The 26,116-nt window shown below is 36.6% G+C and overlaps 1 protein-coding gene across 2 annotated transcripts in view; it reads left to right on the top strand.

Moving 5' to 3' along the window:
- LOC100888071 overlaps nt 1-24,689 on the top strand; it is a 31,595-nt gene extending 6,906 nt beyond the window's left edge. Inside the window, exons 2-8 of one of the 2 annotated variants that reach the window (XM_003725347.3) lie at nt 14,104-14,475; nt 15,271-15,618; nt 16,058-16,231; nt 18,344-18,385; nt 19,493-19,582; nt 20,189-20,278; nt 21,236-24,689. In XM_003725347.3, coding sequence (XP_003725395.2) covers nt 14,104-14,475; nt 15,271-15,618; nt 16,058-16,231; nt 18,344-18,385; nt 19,493-19,582; nt 20,189-20,278; nt 21,236-21,477 — 1,358 coding nt within the window. In that variant the 3' untranslated portion in view covers nt 21,478-24,689. The remainder of the gene's footprint in view (nt 1-14,103; nt 14,476-15,270; nt 15,619-16,057; nt 16,232-18,343; nt 18,386-19,492; nt 19,583-20,188; nt 20,279-21,235) is intronic. The other variant, XM_003725348.3, reaches the window with a different exon arrangement.
- The last annotated feature ends 1,427 nt before the right edge of the window (nt 24,690-26,116 follow it).

Below are 26,116 nucleotides of genomic sequence, written 5' to 3'. Positions count from 1 at the left end.
AATGCATCCTGTATAGTTTCAAAGTGCAGGACAAAGAAACCATACTTGCTGGCATATTTTTTTTTAAATCTTTAACCCTCTAATATCACATGCGACTTCCGAGGAAACTCGATCTGTGTTTACTGAGTGCTTTGTTTCGAGTCATTACTCTGGTTTAAGCTAGCTAGCCTCTCCTAAAGACAATTAAAATTTTCTCTTCCAAAGGAACAATACCAGTTGAACTACTAATTGAATGGGCCTCCGAATTGCGTTTGTGTGCATGTATTTCATTATCAATACACGATGTGTTCGTTATGCGTTCAACATCCATGTATCATAATGTTGTGCACACAGATAAAATATCGGAATGGTAAATGAATCATTGTGGTTTGAAGGTCACTTTCTTTCATAATGTGTTATGACTTGAATATTTACATACTTCTGGCACCCGTTCAGGGCGTTTTTTACCACAATGTAGGTTCCCACGCAATGGCTTTATTGGCAAGAGTGTGAGCTTCAAACAGTAAAACAAATTATATGAAGTGTGTGAACTATATTATTTACCCATTAATATCAATTACAAATACAAAATGAAATATTGAAGCAGCAGAGAAATTTATGAATCATATATAGTTCCTTTAAAAACCAATGTAATTGGTGTCTTATAGCAAACGTATTGAGGGGTTTTCGAAGTAATATGGCCTTTCTATCGTACTTTTATTGCTGTTTTACTGACTCGAAATAGAATTGATTTTATGGGGAAGTAAAAACTGGTTGCATTTCGCAAACAGAGGATTATGGTCGTTGTGGTTCTACATGGACATTTATCATTTCTCTAGCTCAGGGGTTTTCGAAGTAATATGTCCTTTCTATCGTACTTTTATTGCTGTTTTACTTACTCGAAATAGAATATACTTTATGGGGAAATAAAAACTGGCTGCCTATTGCAAACAGAGGACTATGGTCATTGTGGTTATACATGAACCTTTATCATATCTCTAGCTCAGTCCCGTCAAATGTCGACATATTGCGAAAGTTTAAAAAGCAGTATCTTAATTGTTTTGTCCCGCATGTGACTCGGTGACTCACGTTGTAATATTTGTATGTCGCAAGTGTGAATACCCATTTCAAAATAGGTATCAAGTATATACCCACACCATGTACTGGGTCTTTTACACGTGAACAAAGACCTGAACAGCTGTGAAGTCATTGTGTGTTCGGCTGGGTAAACTTGTTTATTTTCTGCCCCCGATAAGTTCAACTAGGGTAGCTCTTTCATGCGAACCTACTGGAGCAAGATGCAGTAGTCTCTCAGGTCTCAGACCGTTTATTTTAGATGGAAAAAAAACATGTCAAGTACTTTTGCCATTATGTGGATTATAGGGGCATTTGAAGTATTCTCTTGTTTTAGGGGAATGTTCCTCTTTGATAATCTTTTCAACTGAAATTTAATCAAAAGAAGAGAAGGCTCATTCAATGTTTTCAGTTCTTGTTGATATTATATACATCTGCTCAGTTTAAATAACCCTTTCCATTAGTTATAATTAATGCAGTTGTGTTTGTTTGTTTGTTCTTTGTTTCGTTTTTTGCTTTCATTGTTTTGTTTGATTTATGTTACAAAGTTCTGTCAAAAACAAGAAATTGAATGCCCTAAACAAAATGGGTAGATACTAGATAGCGCTGAAGACCATAAATAATAACTGTATTTTTATACTAAAATAAAAAGAGAATGACGAACCCCAAAGATAATATTCTCTGGTGCCTGCATCATAAAACTAGTACACATTTATGTCTGTATACTAAACTGGCTCAATTTTCTACCGCTTTTGTCAGGGCAGTTCCCAAGCCTGTTATTTTGGGTAGATTTGCAATTACGGTATAACGGCCCCCTATTGTACTCCTACGGCTATTTGCATACAATTGCATCTTTCTGTAAGCGCTCTATATAATTATATCCTTGTTGTCCATCTCCGTTTGCTCACCTGGCGAAGCATCACAAATAGATGACGTTATCGTTCATGGGCAGTTTTGTTTGTGTATACATGTACTTACAACGTGGAGCCTTTCAATTCCTTGGGGCAAGACTAGACACGCCCGTGAAACACAATTGCAGAGGTGATTACAGTTTACATAATGGGTCGTGTTAAAACACAGGACGAACACACAAACTGTAATTGATCAGTGTTAGGAGTTAGAAGTGGGGATTTGTTTTTGTCATGTCATTTGATATACTATTAAGTTCACAATATTGTCTTATTGATCATATATAAATTATCTAATATATTTCATGACATATCTCGAGATTTCCATCTAGCGGACTGGTATACTTCTGCTGATACTTTCATTCCGTTCCAGACCGGGGAGGGCGGATATATATATATATATATATGTACATCTATCTTCTTTGTTCTGACCTTTCCAATAACCATCATGGTTCGCGTGTATTGTGTCATTTGATGTTTTTAGCATTGATGCGTCATATTCGATATCCTAATGCGTATAGGCTAGGCTATTTGAATATTATATCACTGCTTAGCGTATACAGCAAAGATCCTCGATCTTAGGATGACCCCCCCCCCCCCCCCCCCCAGCTCGGTTTAAGTGTTGAGTCTAAAGTAAGATATGCTCGGTAAGTGAAATTATTGCACTGCTGTGGGATTGCGTTATGAGTATTTAATGCGTACATTCATATTATAGGACTTTATAACTTCGTAATTATTACCAACATGTACACACAAAAACCCTAACAGCTGGATGCCAAGCTATCCGTCGTCACGTTCTCCTTTCAAGACACGTCGAAACTAAAATTATTGCAAATACGCGGGTGTTCCCAACCACACCGGGCACGATCCACTTGAAATAATACAGAAGACGGATATTAGCCCGTGTAATGTTGGTATAGGGAAAAAATAAATATATATATATATTCAATACAACTGATGATCCTTTTGCGTGCGTTCGACATGACGTATAGCCATCATGACAATGAAAAATTAAATTCAAAGCCATCGGGCTGAAAATTGTTGGGGATACCCTATAATGTATACAAGTCATGTAGATGGTTATGATGCAACGTAGTGTACCTCGTGGATATAAGTCATCTTGTCAACATGACAATATCCCCCTGAATGCAATATAAAGAACAACATTTGACCATTAACGAAAACGAGGATATAGCATTTATAATTTGTGTAGGTGTCATATTATGGAAATATAATGAACTATGTTAATAACTCCTTTACCGACAGTTAAACAAGCTAGAAAAAATGTTTTGTCTGATAGTTTGTATGGTGTATCATCTTGAATTCCAGTAGTTACAATTTTCCTAAGTAATAACTGTAAGTGGACTGCAGTGGTTATATCCTATATTTCCCTGTAAACGTTGTGATAAATGCAATTAATATGAATTTTAGTTGTTATTAAAGGGAATCTCCCTCCGTTCATTTATAATCATGGACAACGTTTCATGTTGTATATTCCTTTTCGCTCGATATTCATATTTGAAATATGACAGCACTTAAAGAGCGAACCCGTCGATGTGACCACTGGTGTAACCTGACTTGTTAAAGGGGGCCGGGCAGACAAATCACAGAGTCCGCCAAACACCTGGGTTAATGGATTAGAAAAGGTCTCGACTCCATGATGGATGACTTTGTTTTTAACGAATCAATAAAGAGAGGGAGTGGAGCCCCTGTCCCTTCCCATGCAACTTGTATGTGCATGTGACGTTGCTATAGTTTGATATTCGTCCACACTGGACAAAAATGCCATAATTTTACCATGCTTTTCAGAAGAGTGCCTTCTCTTTAATATCGTTGTAGTTTAACTCTACTATTTCCATTAAAAGCATTTTCATAAATGCACTTAACAGTTTACACCGTTGATTTACCTCGTAGAGAACCTTTCACATAATATTCATATAGTAATTTATAGTTCCTGAATTTCCTGTTGTAATTTGAGTACATACTTCCTTATCACGCGCCCGTCATCAAAAGTCTGTCAGGAAAGTTGATATACCTAGTACCATGGAGGTCCATGCTAGTGCCTACATAAATCGATTTGTTTCCTGGGAAACCATCATTAATAACTGTCACATGCATACTTCTGAAGGCTGAATCATTTGGTCACAAAGGAAGAAGCGAATGAGTTGTTATGTTCCATAGCTGAAATGTTCATGGCAGTGCTTTACGATCGAATGAACTTTCTGAATCAAAATAAATGAAACTCATTTGACCTTTGGCCTGCCGTGTGCATGGAAATTAATCAACTAGGCTACTAGAAAAAGAAGAAAAAAAACAACGTCTGAATATCTACTGCAAGTGTAGGTCAAAATCTGACCCACAAGCTTGAGGTCAATATGTTGACCTACATTTCGCCGGAAATAATGAAATATTATGGGTTTACATGCAGGCGTCCTCACCATTCTATACTAATGTTAGAATAACGAGCATGTTTGTATTGCATGTTGCTTTGTCATATTTTTGCGTTACTGCTGCAGATTGTTGCCCCGTCTTTGACACCGCATCCCCCCATGGTATTTAAGGAGCTATGCCATTGATATATTGGTGAAGTCTCTTGAATCTCATCCGAAAGGCCCTCAGTTCGACCCTCGCTCGGTGCTTATACATCCTTAATTTTCCCCATAGAAACTAATTGTCGATTCTTCTTCCATTTTGAGAAAATACCTCTAAGTCTAAAGGTTGATACATTTTGAAATTTGAAGCAAAGGCGTATGAGATCCCCCCCCCCCGACCAAAAGATAGAACATAAGTATACATCAATAAATAAGTATATTAAAGAAAATGCATTACTAATTAATTTCAATTAATGAATACCAAAAAAAAAAGAGGTAAAATAATTCCCGTGTACAGTTGCCCATTGTATGCCCATTGTGATTTTTTTTTGTTTTTTTGTATTTGATCTGTATCAAATTGCGTATTGCCATTTGATCCAAATCAATTCAGTCAAATTCCCATAATTATCCTTCATTTGGTCTATACTCAGTCCGCTATATAGACCTTCACGTTGTCCAGTCATCATCTCACTCAATGAATAATCATAATGAGAAAATAATGGTTTTAACCAGTAGACCGAAATGGCAATTTAGTCTATAAGCTCTTAGTCTAATTGGCAGTTTGTCTACAATATGTTTACCACTTCGTCCAATAACCATTTAGGCTATTACCATTTCGTCCAATTGCCGTGTTGTGCAATATGAAAGGTCTAAACCCAATTAGTCCATGCAATACCCATTTCCATATTTCATGCATCTGTCCCTCTCGATCCGGGTGTATTGATCATTTCGATGGCTGACTGGCAAAACTGGCAGTAATTATACTTGCAGAGACGTATGGAAATATTATTGACCTTATTCTTGGCTGAAGCATTCAAATGAAACTGAAAGTATGCTAATACAGTTTTGTCGACTTATCTAGGTCAGTCCTTCAGCATTTGTACTTCTCAGGATGTTAACAATATCTCACCAACCAATTGTGTTGCCATCGATATGGTAATATGCCATAAAATTAACAGACAATTGAAAACTTCTTTTGTGCTAAATGACATATTATAATGAGAGGGCAGAATGATAGATTGTGCAACCTTCGTAAACTGAAATTAACTCTTTATTGCCAATCTTCTCTGCGAAATTATGTAAACATATGGCATTTTGTTTATTTGTCAGTTGAATAGAAATACACGGTTGATGGAGAAGGACAGACTGCTATATTAAAACATAAGGAGAGAAGGAAACAAAGTCTATAATTGTTGTTTTACCCATTGTATTCGCATACACGTTAGCAATATTTAGACACAACTCTTTCGGACTTTATGGAAAATCTGGAACGATCTTAACCAAGGTCCAAACAAAGGTTGTTGCGACAATTATGAATAATGATGATAATGTCGATGACGATGATGATAGCGATTATAATACTAATGACAATAATACTGATAATGATAATAATAATAATAATAATAATAATAATGATAATTATTACACATCATTTATCTACATCACCATGCAAGTCGGTACTTATAACCAGCATCTAATACTGATAATCGTTATACTCATAAAATAGTACTACTGTTTCGTTTTCGACCACTAATCATACATCATGCTTCTAAAACGCAAAATATAAGGATGTCTCTATACCATCTATTATAGATGATAAATAAAGACATTGTAAAAATCTACTTCGAAAGAATCATAACAAACTAACAAAGTTCATGTTTGAAAGGAAATAAAATATTTTACCATTAATTCCTCTAGTATAACTATTCCTCCTTTCTTATGGTGTGAAAGACAATTATTACTTGTCCTTGTTTATTAGTTATCCATAGGGTACTGTTAGAAAGTGTGATCATTGAGTTTATAAGTATCCGTGACACCCATTTGTTATATTCAATTTTTTGAGAACAAGAGACCAGTGCAGTGAAACGAAAAACGGGTTACACGTTGGCTGCGAGGCAAATCCCACAGCGACTTGAAACTAGGCTAGTCAAAACACGCTCTGCTGTAGTGCATGGCCAGAACAGCTGATAACCACACACGAGCAAATAGGCAGGGTTGCATTGTTCTGTAAACTGTATATACCATTACTGACTATTATTCCATAATATTTATGACACCACAAGCTGCAATTCATTTGGCCAACTGACAAGAGTACAGTAGTCGTATAATAAATAGACTGTCACCTATTACAGGTCACATGCATAATCAATTAAAACTGCTCTATGCGCTTTACACACAGCTCTCCAAGTCCAAGATTACTTTATTGACTACAATACAAACACACGTGTCTTTAGATTCCACTTCAATGATTTTGTAGGCTAATAATATTAAAACTTGAAAACGTTAACTGCTTTATACAGTTTAGTTCGGCAAAGGAATAGAAGGAGTTGTTGAGAATAATATTTTTACCACAGAAGGTGTATGCAAATCATTTTTTTTTACAACAACCCTCCATTAACATAAAATGTGGCGTCTACTACATTTTGTTTCATATAGTATTTTCAGTACACAACTGTGAAATAAAAACTGATTGTTCGCATCTGTATTATTAATGTAGAGTGGGATAATAACAAAATAAAACATACGCAAAATAAAAGGATCGATGGTATAATAGGATATACATTAAGATCGCGCATATGAACACAGTGTCATGATCATGATCACAATATGGCATACGGACTTTTCTATTTAATCTCAAACACGTCATTTCAACTAGAACTACAGGCTATTATGACAATTAAGATATTATTTATGTTAACATATAATGCTGGCACAGATATCAGCACATACGAGAAGCCTCATTCTGGGATACACCACCACATTTTCCAGGATAGGCATACGTGTAGTTTATGAAAGCGTGAGAGTATGATGAGAGAGAAAAATGAAATTGCTGCACTGACAATTACTCATTGTATATATTTTTCTTTAATATCCACGGGACACAAAGAAAGTAGTGTGGGAAAAGTTGGTATCGCGCCTCTAGGCATAGAGACACCATGGTCTACATATAGTTTATTAGCATGGTAACAGCGACTACATCCCTCGCAAATAAAGGTTCTGCTCTAATGGCTTCAGCGTGAGAGAGAAGAGAAGACAGCGAACAGCTGATGCCGCTATTTAAAGGAGAAAACGCACTTTTACGTCGCGGGTTGTGCTATGTCAAACGTAGGTTATAATTGCCTTTGTTCATTGAATTAATGCATTTTTTCTGCCACAATAGTGCTTGTGTTAGAATTAATTTACGAATCAGGAACCTGTTTAGCATTTCTTTATTCAAATATAGCTTTAATTCATGTCATAGAATATTACCAAGGCTCCTGTTTCCTTCAGTATGGCTTGAATAAAGTTCGCCCTTTGGCCAAATTCCTCTCACAATCGTACGGATACATATCTGAAGACTTTTTAAGATGCTAATTCAAGCTTTTCAGACTTTCACAAATGCCACTAAACGATCATGGTTTCGAGAGAACTACATGTACTATAACAATTGTTTGTTTTGTTCAAATTGTTTTGGTTTCATTTTCAATTTTCTCCATGATGACTGTGCTAAATAACCACTCGGTATTAAAATACAGGCTAACACCGCGTTTCAACGACTCCATAAAACATACACGGAAACGCCATGAACTCTGAAGGTTGCGTTTATCTAGGAAATTTTTGGCTAGAATCAGGTTTCTCAAACGTCTTTCAGGCAAATTTAGAAGTAGATAAACGCAAAGCCTTTTTCAAACGTCTTTAGATATGGGCATATCAAAAGACGCAAAAAGGTGCGTTTTGTATGTGACATACAGCCAGAATCACGTTTCTGAGAGGTCGATAAACGCAAAGCTGTTTTGAACGTCACATACAAATAGGACCACACAGGTGTTGTGTACAAGCATGTGTGTCAATTTGACCTCCGAGAAACTGACTGCTTCCCGGGTCAAAACAGCTGGGCAGACACAAGGCCTTTATTTTGAATCGTGAAGAGTAGATAAACGCGACATCCCGCAAATCACGATCGTATAGTGGGGTATGATAGTGGGGTTCGATAGTGGGGTACGATATGTACATATCTAGTGGCAAGCCTAGATAAACGCGCTCTACATAAACCGAGCTAAGGGGGAAATGACAGAGGAATTTGCGCAAATTGATTCATCCGACTATGAAGTTAAACTAAATAATCAAAAGGCCATCGACCTGCAGAACGTCATATAATCGGACACCATTGCAGAGTGTATGATATTACTATGTTTGCTGACTTCATCTTAGACAACAGTCGACTTGTCTGTTTATTGTTAAACCTATATTGTTTAAACGTACTCAGAAGGAATAACATTCCTTTTCTCACTCCAGACAGCAATTCCAAATTGTCGTCATCTTTCCCCGAAGCTTTATTTTGTTTAGAGCATGTAGGTTATATCAAGGTTGGCAAGTGGATTTTAAGTGAGGTTAAGTATTTATGTTGATTGTTTGTAATGTCGATATTGCATTTGTTATTTATGTATTCTTATACCAGTAGCATGACATAAATCGATTACAAGAATTCGCCAGGCCATTACAACAACCAGTGTATTTGCCCAGAATAAATAATAATTTATGTTTAATTTGTTTAAGTTTACCTGAAGCAGGACTTTTCCGCCTTACAAGCCTCCAATCGTCACACTATGAAAATGCGATTCTACCTTTAACATCTTTCCGTCGCTGAAGCGGAGAGCCCCTGGTAACAGCGTAGACATGGCGTTTGATCGTGATAAACGAGAATATTAATCATGCATAACAATGAGCCATGACCTACAAGTACAACGCACTTCGTGACATGACGCATGCGCAGTATACACCCAGTTGCGGTCCGTGAATAGGGCTTTCCCCTCGATCAGCTGTTTGAGTTAGTCATTGTAGTCTGGTTTGCCAGACCCATTATTATAAGCTTCTTTGTGTGGGTGTCGTGAATCCAGCAGTGAGTTTCCGACCGAGTGTAATTCAACATTGATGACGGATTTTACCTATTTATCTTTAGGTTGATAAAACATAATGTTGGCTTCAATGCAAAAAGGTTAAAAGTGATTCCTAACCTTGTATGGTTTGATTATACTGGCAACATTCTCAGTTTATTGTTTAATTTGTCATGATGTTAGGGAAACCCCTATTCTTACCTGGCTACAAGAGTGTATGACAATGGGCCTATGTACTTCAACATTTACTTGTCATTTCTGATCTAATTTTAGTATCCCTTTGATCAAGCCCTTTGCATAATCTGAGTGTTATAATAACCACAATGTATAAAAATCGCCCTTACCAGAAAGAGGTATTAATATGTAGGCGACTAGACGTGGGACTTACTCATTTCCCCCTCCAAGACCTTGTCAACCAAATTAGTTTTTTGCCTAGGCAGATTCTGTAACTTAGGTGGTTTCTGTAGTGTGATGCTTTGTTCTTAAAATACATTCGCAATATCCTCCCATTGCTTCCCATTTAAGAGAGAATAGAGTGTATGAAGTAGCTAAGATATTGGAGGGGGGGGGGTGGTCAAACAGTATTTTCCCCTCTAGACTATACACAGAGACTATTCATTTATGAGATAAATTAACACAAATATATAGTGGGTTCGAGGAGTTGGCTTTTGGACGTTGTGTGATATGATCATAGCTGATTCATGTCGTGTTTTTCTTCCCAGTTTTGTATATATGAATTGATGATGTATAAAACTCGCAGCAATTATTATGCTGCAACATGTTGCTACAGCATACGGACATATGTTCGCTCTTAAGCGAACAAAGAACCTCGCGGTACATAGTGATTGTTGTTACGTAATGAGGTTGTTAGCACCCCCTGCAATAAAAGTGATTAGATGACTAATAGAAATTGATCTTCGTCCTGGTCCTGCATGCCTTAATAACGGAACCCTTTTGATGTGTGGGTAACTGTGTTATTACCGTTAGATAATTACGAGTTTATAATGATGATGAATGCGGGATTTAAAGGCTAGGGTGCAGAGCTTTACCCCCCCCCCCCCCTTCCCTCCCAAGGGCGATTGGTGTAGGGCTGATATATAACATATACGAACAGTAGTAAATAATGATATTCCTGGGCAGTCCCACTGAGTCATAACTTCAGCTGGACAAAAACTGTTTAGACAAAGACAATACATTCCACATCTTGATAGTGTAAAGTAACTTTGTCGATCCTCTGGTCAAATGTTCTTGTCAGCTCAATTTGATTTTTTTTTCTTCAACAGCCGGCGATTTAACACTACATTTACGCGACAAAATAATACCCTCATTGTAATCTTTAACTCTATACCATCAACCAGAATTTCGCTTGCTTTGTATGGGCCTATAAACCATAATTATTTGGAGACACGCGTTTTACTTGCACGAACAAAGAAAGTTGGATGCAATCGTCCTGCAAAAGGGCAGTTACAAAAACGGCAGACAAGGGGGGGGGGGGAATTATGAGCCTAAATAATACATATCGAAGTTTGTTGTCGGGGTTAGAATGTTCATTCTTTATAACCCTTGTAATAATGTTGATAGGTACAGAACAAATTGTTTTTCTTAGCTTGTACACTGTAATTGATGCACGAATTGTGCCCTAAATTTCACAAGATATGCCCTGGTTTGTAAAACACGGTGCTTCAATAACCAAGTCAAATGCAGAGGAAATTGAATCAAGAACGTCATCGTCACCGAGAGCGCTCAGTAAATCACCACCCCGTTTTCATGAACATGACTATACGAGATAACGGCATTGTGACGTATTATGACGTAGTCACGAGGCACATTTTGTTGTGAACTGTGCCTGGATTAAGAAAGGCGGGAACGAGGAAGGATCATGTGCTCGGATAAAATGAAGAAGTGATCGACAGGACGCTCATTATTATGGTGTTACTGCGATGAGCCCATAACCATAGATTCGCCACTAGCTCCTCTTATCAGAATCTACCTTAAGTTTCTGAATCTTAGTTTCTCAAGAGCTAGCAAAGCATGGGAGCAACATTATGGATACATTATCTTTATAATGGAACATTTATTTCGTCCTAAATTCAACTTGATTTCGTTCTTAAAATTACACTGATACCATAATTTTTAAAATGCAAATAAGCCTTCCCTCGTTGCCCGAGTATGAGGTTCTCCCGAAATAGACCCCCTTTTTCGAGAGGGGGTGGGGGCTGCAGCCCCATCCCCTTGTGCCCTTATGGATCAAGTTCACTGAGAACAAAATCGCAACTGGGTTTGACAATCAACTCAATGGGAAAGTCAAGTTCGGATTGCGTAATATGTCGTTGTCATATTTGCATATTTCAATAGGTGATGCACGTAAAGGGCAATCGTTATTGCGTCAGGGTGTTTTATGCTTGAAATGTAGTCGCTATCGTGCTATAATAACATATGATGTAATCTTGAAGAGGATATTTTTCTGAAAGCCACATACAAAAGATACATTTCTCATTACGAAATCGTTTGGCATGACAATCATTTGGAAATAATGTTGTAAAGTTCTGAAAGCGATTTGTAAGGACTTAGCATTACGAACAATACGAATAATGAAACCGAAACGCACGGATCGTGGTGAAACTATACAATCGTCATGCATAACATATGTTCTGAACTAAAAGTCTATATAAAATGCAGCACTTGTAATAGACCATGGGCCAGCCTCAGCTCCGTGGTCTTTCCCTGGAAAATACTTTATTTTGTCCTAAATGATCAATAGACATATATTTAAGAACAATGGTAAAATGTTCCCATCTCCACATTTGTTATTTTTTTTTCACAATTTTGATATAAAGTTGCAAAATGTAGCAGACAGCCATTCTGCAATGATGATGTCATAGCTGTTCCTTAATTGTCCAATCACAGCTGGGGTGTTAGGTACTTCCCAGTGGGAGTCCACGGAATTCAAAAACTATGCAAGAAAACAGGCCTCGGCCCATGGTCTATAAGTCCAGAAGTGTTCATTCAGGCTTCACTGTAACATTCATTACAAGGTTGCATGCATGTCCCTTGCATGTAGTACACAAATAGCCAATCCGCCACTATAATGGGTATTTCTTTGTCCATTCCCTAGCAATAAAGTTGATCACATTTCTACGTCGCGATCACCACCACCGGGTGGTATGAAGAAAATCATAATTCAATATAGGTCGGAGGGTACCGGCATGTTGGGATCCCCGAGGTTCTTTGTCTCCGGCTAAAATACATCAATCACCGTTTGGCCAGGAAAGGAAAGTTCTTTGTCCTGTAAGGCCCTTTTTCTTATTTTTTTTTATCCCAATTTAAATGTAAATGCCTCTAACAAACGGCCTGTAGGGGTATTTGATAACACTCCGTAACATGTCCAGCTTGCAAGGAGAGGATACAACTGTTCAGAGTGGGACTTGGGAAGAGAATCAGGGAGCAATTTGTATTCAATGAAAGATTAGTGACCCGGGTCGGGGTACTTTGTGCTTTTTCGGATAAAAGACACACATGGTTAGTGCTTGGACGACAAGGAAGAAATAATACCAAAATATACGATTGTAGTGACTTGATTAGAAAGAAAGAGAAGGGGAGGGCGGGATAGGTAGGGGTTAAACAGGAGAGAAGGGGAACACACTAAAAGGGGACACGGACAAAAGAGAAGAGTGAGGAGGTATAGGAGTGAGAGAAAGCTGAGAGAGACAAAACAGAGACAGAGCGAGAGATAAGCATGAGCAAAAAGAAAGTTCGAAAGAAATAGAGAGAGAGAGAGAGAGGGGGGGGGGTCAAAGGAAGAACGACAGTCACAGACCTAACAATTACAGAGAGAGAGAGAGAGAGAGAGAGACAAGGAAAGAAAACTGGAGGCCATAAACACAGGTTGTTATAGAGAAAAGAGTGTGCGGAGGAGCTGAAGGGCCAGGCTTAGAAAAAACTCGTTTCTTTGTAAGAGATTCGTATACAAAAAACATTTGGTCTTCATATAGGTTATCAACGACAGACACGGAAGAAAGACAGAATAAATAAAGTAGTCGAAAACAAAGAGACCGTAAGGGGACGGAAGCGGAAAGAGCCTAGCCATACAACCACAATAACCGAGAGATGTAGATTTTAGTTTCCCTATTTGGTCATTATTATGTGCCAAATGAATTAATCATAACATTCATCTTGCCATAAACATGGAGCTACATAAATACACCGAAAACATAATGACACACACAGTTTCACATTGTTAACAAAGAATTCAGGAAATCACTCAATAGTACACAACACTTTTCTCTTGAACGTTTGATTGGCTTGAAACCAAATTTATATACAATTAGATATTGCCTAAATCTACTGTGGGGTTAATTGTGTTATCTGTGGTTAATGAATGTTTGGTTTGGTTTGGTTTTGCATAATCATTACTTGTTACCAGTAAAGACCAATCAACCCAGACGAAAATCTGGGAGCGTAAACAGCAAAATTTCAATAGGCTTTACTGAATGATAATGGCAATAACTGTACTTTATTTAGGAGAAAACAAAATGTTAATATTATTTTAATATTACTTTCATCATAGTTATTATTATTATTATTATTGTTATTATTATTATTATTATTATTATTATTATTATTATTGTTATTATCGTAATCATCATTAATACTTCTTTCTCACCATCATCCTTACAGCTTCCCTGATGTGCGAAAGTATATCAGCGCTCGAAATCTTCACCCAAAAGACAGTATCCCTGTGGCTGGACAAGACAGACCAAAGCATCCCATGCGATGTACGACTACAGGAGGGGGAGCGGATATCGGGGTTCTCCTGGAGCCGAGCGCAGGAGGGGGCATCGGACCCAACCGAAATTATAAAGGTGTTCCGCGATGTTGTATCGGGCTCGGGAATTGAGAGCGGGAATTTCAGTCTTTCAGAGAACAAGTCGCTAGTTTTACACCGGCCACCAACGATAGAGGACGAGGGGCAATACATCTGCAAAGTGATTTTATCGGGCGCCTCCGCGGGGGATCAAAATACAAATTCCAGTACTATTCGTGTTCTTTGTAAGTAGTAGTGAAATACATTTTCTTTCTTGAGGGGTTGAAGGTTCGAATCCCAGCCCGACACTAAGCTCCTTTGGGAAAAAAAATGTATTAATCCACATTTGCCACTCTCCACTTAAGTGTAAAGGGGTACCTGGTACTTGCTAGGTGACGATAATTGCAGGGCCCGCGAAAAGAATATTACTGTTGCTCATGGGGCTCTCCTAAATAAAAACAAGAACTATATTATCATATTATATAATTAGTTTTTCAGTGATATGATATGGTGTGATGAGGTTTCGTAAATATTCAATTAACTCTTATTATTGGGAGCGGATCGATGTCTTAATTTCATGCATGAAGTTATTAAAGGAAACCCCACCCCAAGAAATAAATGCCTTTATTCTGAGAAAATTGATGTATTTGTGTCCAGTAATCTACACGATTCCCATCAGCATATGATAGAGGTATAAAGCAAGAACATGTACAGTTTCTCAGAAAATAATGGGCATCGCTATAGCGTGACGTACTAAACAAAGTTGTTTATCAAGCAAATGTATTTAAATGTATGGATGATGAATTCCTTCCCAGGTATGTGTGGTGATGAAGCATTTCAGCTACCTGCTATTTTCCTTTGTACTTTAACCACCAGAACGCAAATTGCATAACATAAGTTGATGCTCTTCTTGGATGAATGTTTCAAACAAATGAAATAGATTTTCCAACTGCTATAATCAATTTGTTTTAAATAAATAAATTACAATTGTTCCCCTGTTATACATATATATTTTCACCAAATATAATTATTACTTACAGCTGCTCCGACGGAACTATATCCTACTATTCTTGAATGTGCAAACGCCGATGAACATGCTGAAAATGAGGACGAAACATGTGTAATCAAACTCGAGGTTGGGACGGGTATAAACTTAACATGCGAGATTTCTGGATTTCGACCCCTCTTGGATTTAAGGTGGACAAACGCAACTCAGGACGAGATTGCAAGTTACAGGACGTTGACAAATAATTCTGATGGAACACAAAACCTGTCCGTGACATTTGAAGTAACATCTAGTCTTGAGAGACAGGAGTTTTCATGTAATGTGAGCGGGGAGGCAGTCTCGGGACAAAGATGGAGCGTAGTCGCAATTCAAGGGGTAGAAGGTAATACAACTAACCTACCGTTACCCAATCAGAAATAGAAATCAAAGGGATCATTCGATCATTCACCTAAAAAAGTCATACGAATCATTTTTATATCATATATGTTTTTTTATTATTGGATTCAAAGAATAAATTAGACTATATGCCTAACTGTGCAGCAACAATAAAGCCCCACTGTACTACTTATAGCTTCTTGCGCCCTTTATATAGCAAAGAATGCCTAATCGGTGTTGGTTCCCAATAATCCCCCTTTGTTAATTAAAAGCTGATTTGATGAGATAATCACCTGCCAGTGAGGTGGGGTCTAACTCCCTAGCCAACTAGTATAGGCGGGATTAGACATGAATTAGAGATAGGGAATAAAACTAACAATTCATTTTCAGGCAATGTTTCTTAACAATTTCCATTTTGTATTTTCATTTTTCTTAAACTTCAACAGCAAACGGGTCACCACTCGTAGTCATCATCGTCATCGTCGTGTCAATCCTATTAGTACTGTTGGTCCTCTTCATTTGCATCATCCTCATACTCAAGAGCAGGAGGAGGAGGTCGAAAGGTGAACCGGGGACGCCGACAAGGCAGGAACAGCTCACAGAACTAGAGAGGGGATCGGGTAAGCATCGCTTTAATAGTTCAACCGCTCATACTCCACACCGACTTCGAATAAAACAAACTGACACTGACCTCATAAAGACTCCACACAGACTTAAAACCGACCAACACCGACTTCAAACTGACGTTTTCTTTGCCATTTGTGGTGAATTAGTTGTTGTTGTCCGGTCTGATGTTTTTTCATATTTTTAATTTGTTTCTTTCAATTCAATTCAATGTATTATTTCTCTAAATATCACATACAATGTATATGCATTTGAAGTATACTAGATCATTAACAACCGAAAAAGCCAATGGCCTGATGTTGTCTCATTGGTGTGACAAATACCTCAGTTTCACTACCAAATATAATCAAAACTTATTCTAAACAGAGATTTGTCACATTTGGTTCCGTATTTTTGTCGATCTGGTGTCCTACTTTATATGTGTGAGCGATAACAAACCGGTACACCAACAAAAAAAAGTCGATTAAGAGTCGGTTTAGCGGTGTGTAAGAGGTATTATGAAGTAGGAAGGTAATACGTAGGCAGTACTCGAAATATTTCAATTTTCTTCATCACGCTATAATTATTGTTAAGTATGTCTATATGCCTTCATTTGAGATATAATAGTGTTTCATTTCTTCTTTCCCTTTTATGTTCTTTATCATGAGCATATACAGTTTATACTGGGTCATTGCCTTGCATTATAACATGTAATAACCTATTTCGACTTCTACATATTACCTACATCTGGCAATGGATCACTTTCATAGCTTTGGAATCATATTACTCTGCTTCTATTCACAATGATATCGCACCACATCGCATGTATACTATTTAACCTAACCTATGCCAAGGTCACACCAATGCGTTGAGCCCACGCGTTTCCGTTCCGATGTAAACAAAACAAGAAAAAAGGAGCCGACATCGACCTGGGAATGCATGATTTGAATTCGTTCCAAATTTACATGATACAGTTATGCTTTGTTTTCCATGCGTTTTACGGGACGTATGGACAATGCAAAGGCACGGGAACTGCTTTGACATGTTCAAAACTTCAAAATTCCCGGCTCCGTTTCCTTTTCGTTTATCCACATCGAACCTGCATCTAGTAATGCATAGGACAGTATAAACGCATGGAAAATGCATGCATTCTAAAAATGGAAAAACGAAATGACATCGAAATGAAGAAAAAAAAGGGTTCGTGTAACCTAAGCATTAGATTTCCCATCGAATACAAATATATATTTATATATCCATAGCACTAACCAACAAGCATAATATTTCCACATTCCAGTAAGCCAAGTTAATATTTAAAACAAAAGTTCATATTTGTCTTTAGGCTCCCTAACATGTTAAAAACTCTACAACTATACTCAAGATGCAAACACGGAAAACATGTAGGCTACACAGATCGTTGTAATTATGTTGTTTACATTTGGTTGAGTACATTATTATCTATTTAATATTTGTTATATGGTTATAGTTTGGCAGAGTTTTGTTTACCATCATAACCTCGTAAATCAAAACAGTCTCATATAACTAGCAGGATTAATTTTACCCAAAATAAAAACCCAGATGGGGAAACAAAGTTATTCATTGGATGGTGCGGCTTTCTGGAATACTTTACCTAATTAAAAAAAAATGCGCCATCAAATTCTTCATTTACTCTTTTGTGTTGGCGATATAATAATTTAAATCATTGAACTGGTCCATTGTGTTGTGTATGTTTCTTTTCTTTTGTTCGAAAATGTTGTAACTTAATTCATTTTGTTTCGATTTGGATTGTTTGTTTTCAATATGTTTGTTAATTTTGTATTTATGTTGTAGGGCCTCCACGGAAAACTGATGGAGCCACCCTACTAAAAAAAACTAATCAATAAAATAAATAAATAAATATTGCCTAACCCGGCTTTCTAACCTCTTTCATCATAGGTCGTAGGGGATGCCATAGATTATATTTTGTTGTTTTTCGTCATGGTTTACTCATTTTGATCATGGTTCCCCATCTGACTATTTGCATGCATAACCTAATCAAAGCTGCCTCATATACAAAACTGGCTCATTCCATAACCCATATAAAGTAACAAAACACATTTTGATAATGGGTTTCCACTTCTGTCTCGTTATAGCTGTCCGTCCAATAGAAAACAATCACTACACAAACGAGCCAGGTGAGAATCTTAGCCATTAACATTTTATCCTTTCCTCTTCTATGTCATTAAAATTAAATGGGTTCAAACTTTTAAGTTGTTTATAAATGGAATGCACTGCCACTCAAATGTGTTTTGTTATTACGGAGAGGAAGTTGCTTAGCCGTTGGGTCTCAAAGGCTAACGCAAACCCACTAAATGTCCTTTATGGATAGGTTCGTGAGTTGGCAAATTTTCTCCACGTGCTGAAGGGCAGAGACAGTGTCATCATAGGATGTAAAACCAAAACAATGGACGAACCTGATGGCACCGATGTAAAGTATTGTTTGGTACACGTCCGTATTTTGTTTTTGACCATTAGGGCAACCACAACGGGTCGTAGAGTTTTGTTTAGGATCCGTGATTACGAGCAAGGTCTGTTTCCACTTTCTCTGAAGATGAACCACATCATGCCTCGTTAGTGATGTGAAGTTACGTCGACGTTCAATAAAGGGAGAAGACTGACTTATTTATAAATTAAAAAAAAAGGAAAATCGAAAAAGTAACTAAATAGAAAAGAAATCCACACATACACACACACACACACACACACACAAGAAAAACAAATTGTTTGAAAGAGTTCGTATCATATACCGAGTGAACATTAACAAGAGATTATGTTAACATAATAAATGCCCTTAGCTGACTACATTGTATTAAAATAGAAGAAGTTGCTGTCTATCAGAATTCTGTATTTTTGCAAGTATGGCATCAACGTACCAAAACATCATGTCAACAAGAAGATCGATAACGGGCTGATGTAGAATCGTTACTACTTGTAATCACGTTTAAGCCCGGCTGTACTAGTTTGGCCAGGGGGATTGTACCTCCCTGCAAGGTCACTGACAGGTGGTTATCTCATCTAATCAGCTCTCAATTAACATAAGAGTGATCACGGGGGACCAACAGGCATCGATTAGGCATTGTTTGCTATATAGTTAGCGCAAGTAGCGATAAGTAGTGCAGTGGGGCTTCAAGGAATTTTGATATCAGCTTGATATGTCTGTCAATGTATGTATCATTTTTTTGTTTTTCGTTCATCTTATTTTTCTCTTTTCCCCTCTCTCTGTCCGTCCCTCCCTCCCTCAGTATCTGTGCTGGTAGAAGAACCGCCCGTAGAGATTGTAGAGACCAAATGTACCGAAGGAACACAGACGGATATTCCTGAACCACCTGAAGGTAAGGTCAAAGGTCGCTGAAAAATACCCAATCACTTTCTTCGTTATTCTTTAGTCATTGTACTCGTAATTACATCTAGCTAAAGGAAACGTAACCATTGAATTAGGATATTAATATTTTGGCCCACACTATTAAGCTATTTCACGTTATATTTCGAATAGGAGGGCATTTCAAGAACAATACTTGTCAGGGGACATTTCTTCAATAGTATTGTTCGATACTGACGTTTTTAAAAACGAAACCGTATTCTGGATATGAAATTAAAGGTCGGCCTTCTTCGATGGGTTCAGAATATAAAGCCCTTTGCCAATGAGTGGTATTCCAACAAACAATTGTAGGCCTCACGCGATCACGTAGATTTTCAAGAAATCAACTTGACGACAATTTCAAAGCTCTTCAATATAGCCATGTCCTGATTGATTATATCATATGTGATCGTAATAACGATTTAAAAAAAATATATATGTGTATGCAGGAAAACGTAGGCCTAGACAGTTTGTTTTTAATTTATTTTTACTAATGATATTTAAACACTCCTTGCATTTAAAAAGCCTATATTTTCAGATAAGGTGTCATGTTCATTTTTGTTTGTTGAATGAATTGCAGACGAAGACAGAATGAGCACAGATGACATCGAACAGTCTCAGGAGTTATTGAACAAGGATGATAGAGAAGACAGCCAATCCAACTCAAGAGGTAAGGTCATGACCTCTAACCTAATGACCTCAATGCTCATCTACGTGGTGGTACGAAGGAAGCGTGAATATATAATAGGTTCTTATTGTTTAATATTCCCTCCTCTTGAAAGACACTCTATACATCATGATACAAAACTGATATTGTTCATGCTATGTGTGTCATTGAAGTTCCATAGAGTATAGGTTATTTGGAGAAAGGCGATGACTCGGCATTGTTGTGAGGTTTGAAATCACCAACATGATAGGAAATTGATTACGTTTTGCACAGGAGAATAGGAAGGACTGCACAAAGATTTAGGGTATATATAAATAAATATATATATATATATATATATATATATATATAAAAATATATGTATGCCCGATAATAAGTCCACGTGTTGGCATAAGTGATAAAGAATAAAATATTCATATTAAATCAAATATGGTTGTTCAAGGTCACATTATGTCGATGTACATTACATCTACACCAAGTGGTTTCATTTTTAAAGTCCCATATATGTATATGTATAGTAATATCAATGGGACGTTATACATTGTAACATTAAATGTTGGCCAAAGATTCCAGATTTTTTAAAACATTTTAAAAATAACTTGTTTTGTAATTCGATTGCAATCATTAACCATTTGAATTTAGTACAGTAATATTTATATAGTTTCGTTTCTTTGCTGAGAAAAATGAAAGGTTCGGTTTAATCATCCCATATGAATGTACTTTCAGAAAATTAACTTACGGTAACATTCAAGACCCTATAGTATTTCCTTGTAAGATCATGTTGGCTTTATGTAACATGGCATCGACATGTTAGCATATTTCAACAGGTGACGAACAACGCTGTTGCCATGGGTTAATTCTTTTAATAGTTCTTCGTGATTTTGTTATACATGAAATTGTTTCAAATGAATCACCCTCGTCTTAATCAGTCTATGCTTTTTTAATGTAATTTCCTTGCAGCACCATCACACCTTTCCAGTCGATCAGACATCGCCCATCATGAATTCGGGGAGAGCTGGGTTTGCGTGAGCCCCGAGGAGCTTCGGAATCTACAAGATCGCAAAGATGACGACGGAACCGGTGCAGATGAACCAGGTACATCTGTTGAGCGCCCTCAGCGTCCGGGTCACTTTCGTGGTGTGTTCCAGGGCTTTGGTAACCTTCTGGACACCTTCAGCAACTTGATGCGGCATGAAGCCTAATATAAGAGACGCCGACTGTCGCTGTTAATATATTTATTGCTTCTATTTTGTCTTGTTTTCAATAACTTCGCTTTGGCCACATTGGCAAAGAGCGGAATGGTATTAGACAGCAGATATATATGGACTATACTAACACAATGGAACATGGTCAGACGTGACCTTAAAAACCCTGCTTGTATATCTTGCCGTGTTTAATTTTGATGGGTATCTAAGGTATCTGCATGTCAAAAGACATGAACAGATCTTCAGTATGAAACATCCTGAAAATCATGCATAAAGTTTATATATCAAACATTATGTAACTTACGTGTCAGGTCGAGGTGAAGGCCACAATTCGCTGACAGAGACTTGGTCGAAATACCATTGCTGATGTGTAAAAGTCTGCAAGCAGAAAACCCCAGGCCTATCAATTAGAAGAACCCTCTAGTCTCTCGGAACGTCTTCGGGTGAGGGAAAAGTGAGATAAGGACTTTTCCATATGGGGGGGGGGGGTGGATCGGAAATGCAAAACATTAGCCTAAACCTATTGATTAGCCTTCTGTTATTGGTTAAACATCGGAAAAATTTCAAATTGCACATGAGAACCAACTCCTGTGCGTCTTCAAAATAAAACGCCCTCTTGAACAGTCGAACAATAGGGCTCTACCAAACAGGCACAATTAAACTCACTATCATACGTTGTATGAAGAGGTAAACGTGCAAGATAAAAACGATGATTTGAAGCTTCATTAGAAAGCATGGCCTTAGAAAGTACAATTGAGGACAAATATGTGACAAGTTTTGCATTGGTAATGGTGATGATTTGCTAAAGGACAAATACTGTAAGACTTTACCTTGTATCATAGTCATATCATGTGTCATTTTTTTAAGGCTGATATTGGAGAATAATGTGATTTCCGAAGCAGAACAGAACGATGGACTAGTTATAATAGTACAATATCGATGTGTATGTACATGGATTATCATGAGTACCTTCAGAGGCTACGGTAATGGTTTTTTTCGTGATAACTTGGTATGGCATGCAAATCAAGTTGTCAATGTCAATATCTGGCTTACGCTCATTATCAAAATATTATCAACATCAGACATGTTAATGGTATCATGCGTGAGCAATGAGTGTAATGTGTATACAGTGACCATCACCAGAAAAGTTAGTAGGAATTCCTGAAGCAATTCTGTGGCTCTTGATCGTTTAGGCAATAGCGTGACACTTTTACGAAAGCATTCATTTGTGTTTTAAGTCTTGAGTGGGGATGTAACCGCCTACATTCACTGTTGTATCGCAATACTCTGCTTTGAAGCTGAGTTGTTTAAAAGAACTCAGATTATTCAATTCAATGGAAGAAAACTATAGTACTTATTAAAATATTTGTGTTATACTACCGTTGATCTTGTGATAAATAAAGTGTACTCTAAATCAGCAGTATTTGTGTTGACTAGCTAAATCAAGGTACACAAAATGAACTGTAACGGTTTAATGGCACACGAGTACTCCGTGTCATCTAACTAGCTAGTCAAGTCTGAATTTTGCTCACTGAAGTATAATATATCATCCGATCATAGAAGAAACTCCAAGCTGTCAATCAGGATGAACATCCTTGCCCAAAAACCGTAATATCTTTGTATGAAGACTTTCTCAAATTGCTAACATTTTCTCGGATCTCCTGTATGTACGTTACTCATTTTCAACATATAAGTGCAATGATGCTCTTTGTGGCTTTTGTGCAAAGTGAAAACTTTCAGCTGAACAAAACGAAATATAACATTTAAACTTTATCGCGATTATTGCAGTTTGAAACGATGAGTCTAGGGTATTTGCTCATGTGCTCTTTCATAATGAGATCCGAACGAGAATGAGCCAGTAAAGATTATTCTACTATAAATAACTTATACGTATAACTTTTAATAGGAATTACATTGTATTACTAGTTATTTCGAACTGAAGGTGTAACGTGTAGCTTTTCGAAACAGGGTTCGTTTGATATTGCCATTTTGTTAATGTTGTCATATTAACACAGGAACCTCATATCATCTGACAGTTACTAGGAGAAATTGCGGGTTTAAACATTTCTATGTTTTTTTTGTTTTGTAGAACATGATCATGCGGCTACGTTTTTTACATTTATGTTTCCATGATTTTCGTTAGAACTCATCTTCATTTCCCACATTTTGTTTTTAATCTGTCTACATATAATACAAAGGAATCCATTTTTACTACGTACTTAAAGTAAACACAACTCTAATTTTGTTATAAGAATGGAATTTTTGCAAGGCAGGTAATCTAATTCTCAGTAAAAGGTCAAATATTTGGTTCATAAGGATATTAATATGACAGTACATGTATGTTTTGTCATATATCTCCAATCGGTTCATCATACATGAACGTCAGTAAATAATCTTACACCATTTCTGCTTCAATCGTCACATGTAGACTGTGGGCATATTGTTTTTGTAGTGCTAAGTGTTGCTAAGTATTCTACGAAACTCATTCTGACTTGAAAATGTATGTACCCATACTTTTCAATAAGTGATACATTGTTAACGTTCAAAAGTTTGACATGACTTTCTGTCTTTTTATGTCACTTTCGAGGTACATGGATATCGACAAGTTTGGTAGCCATTATTTCGAGGGAAGGAGGAATCTCGCCGCTCGTAGCCTTTTAAAATCATTTTAGTTTGAAGTAACTAGAAATGATCATGTTCGTAAATGATTTAATTTGTTATTATTTCCATTGATATTTCCGTGCAACCGATGAAAGGTACAGAAGTGTAAATCTCGAAACAGTAGATTCAAACTACTTTATTATAACTGAGCGTTGGGGAAGCTTTCATTAACAATATTTTCCCCCAACGCACACATACATAGTATTCACAATAAATAATCTAAGGTCAACAAAATATAGTCTAAGGTCGAGAAGTTGATTGTAAACTGAAAATAACAATAATATTGTGTCTTTGTAATATAAATCATTTTGATATGCTAATTATTTCAGACAAAATAAGAAAATGAAAGAAATAACAAATAGTAATCATAATTATTAACTCATTCGGAGTTATTTTCTAAAGTATTCCTGTGTCTATTTTAACGAAGAAGGTATTTATTCTATTTGATTAAGCACGAGTAGGAATTTTGTATGCAATTGAACAGAAATGTATAGTGTGTGAAGGTCTGAGGTTTTGGGTGAAGAAGATCGAAAATGAAGGATTAATGTTTCTATAAAAGTGCCAGTAATTGTAAATATCAATGAAATTAGCCTTGTCGTTTGGTTTGCTTAGATTGCCATAAGCAGACGCAATATATGGAGTTAAACGGTCTAGATGTATCCGTGTATATAGCAATTAAGGTAAAAATCATATTTTATTAATTACGTCGGATTTGTTATACATGTAGTTCTCGCAATTGTGAAACTTATTTTCCGGCATAAACCCTTCTTAGTTAGAGTAGCACAGGACATTATACCATCATCACTTAAATTATTAGACATGATTCTGTTAGTCGTCATTACATCATAATTATAACCCAATTCATTTGTTCAAATTTGTGTTTTTTAGTGATTTCGTGCAATAATATAAGTTCAGGTATGTCTTTTTGTGTTTCACTTGCATTTATGTTGCTGCACGTGTAGTAAAACATTGGCACACATGGAGTAGTTTGATAAGAACAGGATCGCAACTGTTTTCGAAAAATAAATTCAAGAGCAATTTCAATACCATATAAGTCTCGTATAAATCATATGCACACTACGTAATACGTCATTGCCATGTTTGTAGCTTTCAATAGGTGACGCAACATGTCGATTCAAATTGCGTTAGGCTGATTTTTGGAAAGTAGTCGCAATCGTGATTCAATTTACTCCATGATTTGCTTGTTGAAAATGTTATGTTATTTAAAAAGTATTCCAGTAACAAATCTGTTTAAGGATTACAAAACAGTTTTTTGTTTTAAAAAAATGTTAGAGCGATACGTTTACTCAAATAGTCTTGATTGTGAAAGGGTTGTCATGGATATTTGATATGCTATGACATTGTTTAGGTGCCCATATAAGGAAGTGATATGAATATATTTATTTATTATTTATTAAAACATCTTTATACAGGATAATATGTTCAGGTATACTGTTTTTCAACATGGTCCTGTTAACATTAAAAAGCAAATCACATGTGAAATATTTAACAACGTTTCAAATAATTTAACTGCATATGTTGACATAAAGTTAAAACAACATAGTAAAATCTCAGAAATGTAAGCATCATTAGAAATAACATGCTATTGTATTATACATTTTAATAAAATACATTAAAAAAAAAAATATATATATATATACAAAAAAGTACAAGAGATATAAATATTTACAAAAATTAGATTAAAAATAAAACTTCTTATAAATCAATTTAAAAGTTTCAATTGTTTGGGCATTTTGTATAAAGTGGGGGATGCCATTCCATCGCTTAGCACCGGAAAATTTAAAGGCTTGTTTAAAAATTGAGAGGTGGACTTCAGGTGGGACTACATTAAGACTATCATTGTTCCTAGTATGATGATTATGTCGTTCACAAAACATTTCGATATCATTACAAAGCTGTGGAGGGGCTAGACCATGTATACATTTGAACATTTGTGTGGCAAGAAAGTAGTCTT

Source organism: Strongylocentrotus purpuratus, unplaced genomic scaffold (assembly GCF_000002235.5).
Source record: "Strongylocentrotus purpuratus isolate Spur 01 unplaced genomic scaffold, Spur_5.0 spur5_scaffold_1, whole genome shotgun sequence".
NCBI classification, from domain to species: Eukaryota; Metazoa; Echinodermata; class Echinoidea; order Camarodonta; family Strongylocentrotidae; genus Strongylocentrotus; species Strongylocentrotus purpuratus.
The sequence above is the reverse complement of the archived record's forward strand: the minus strand, read 5'-3'. Positions and strand labels throughout refer to the sequence as shown.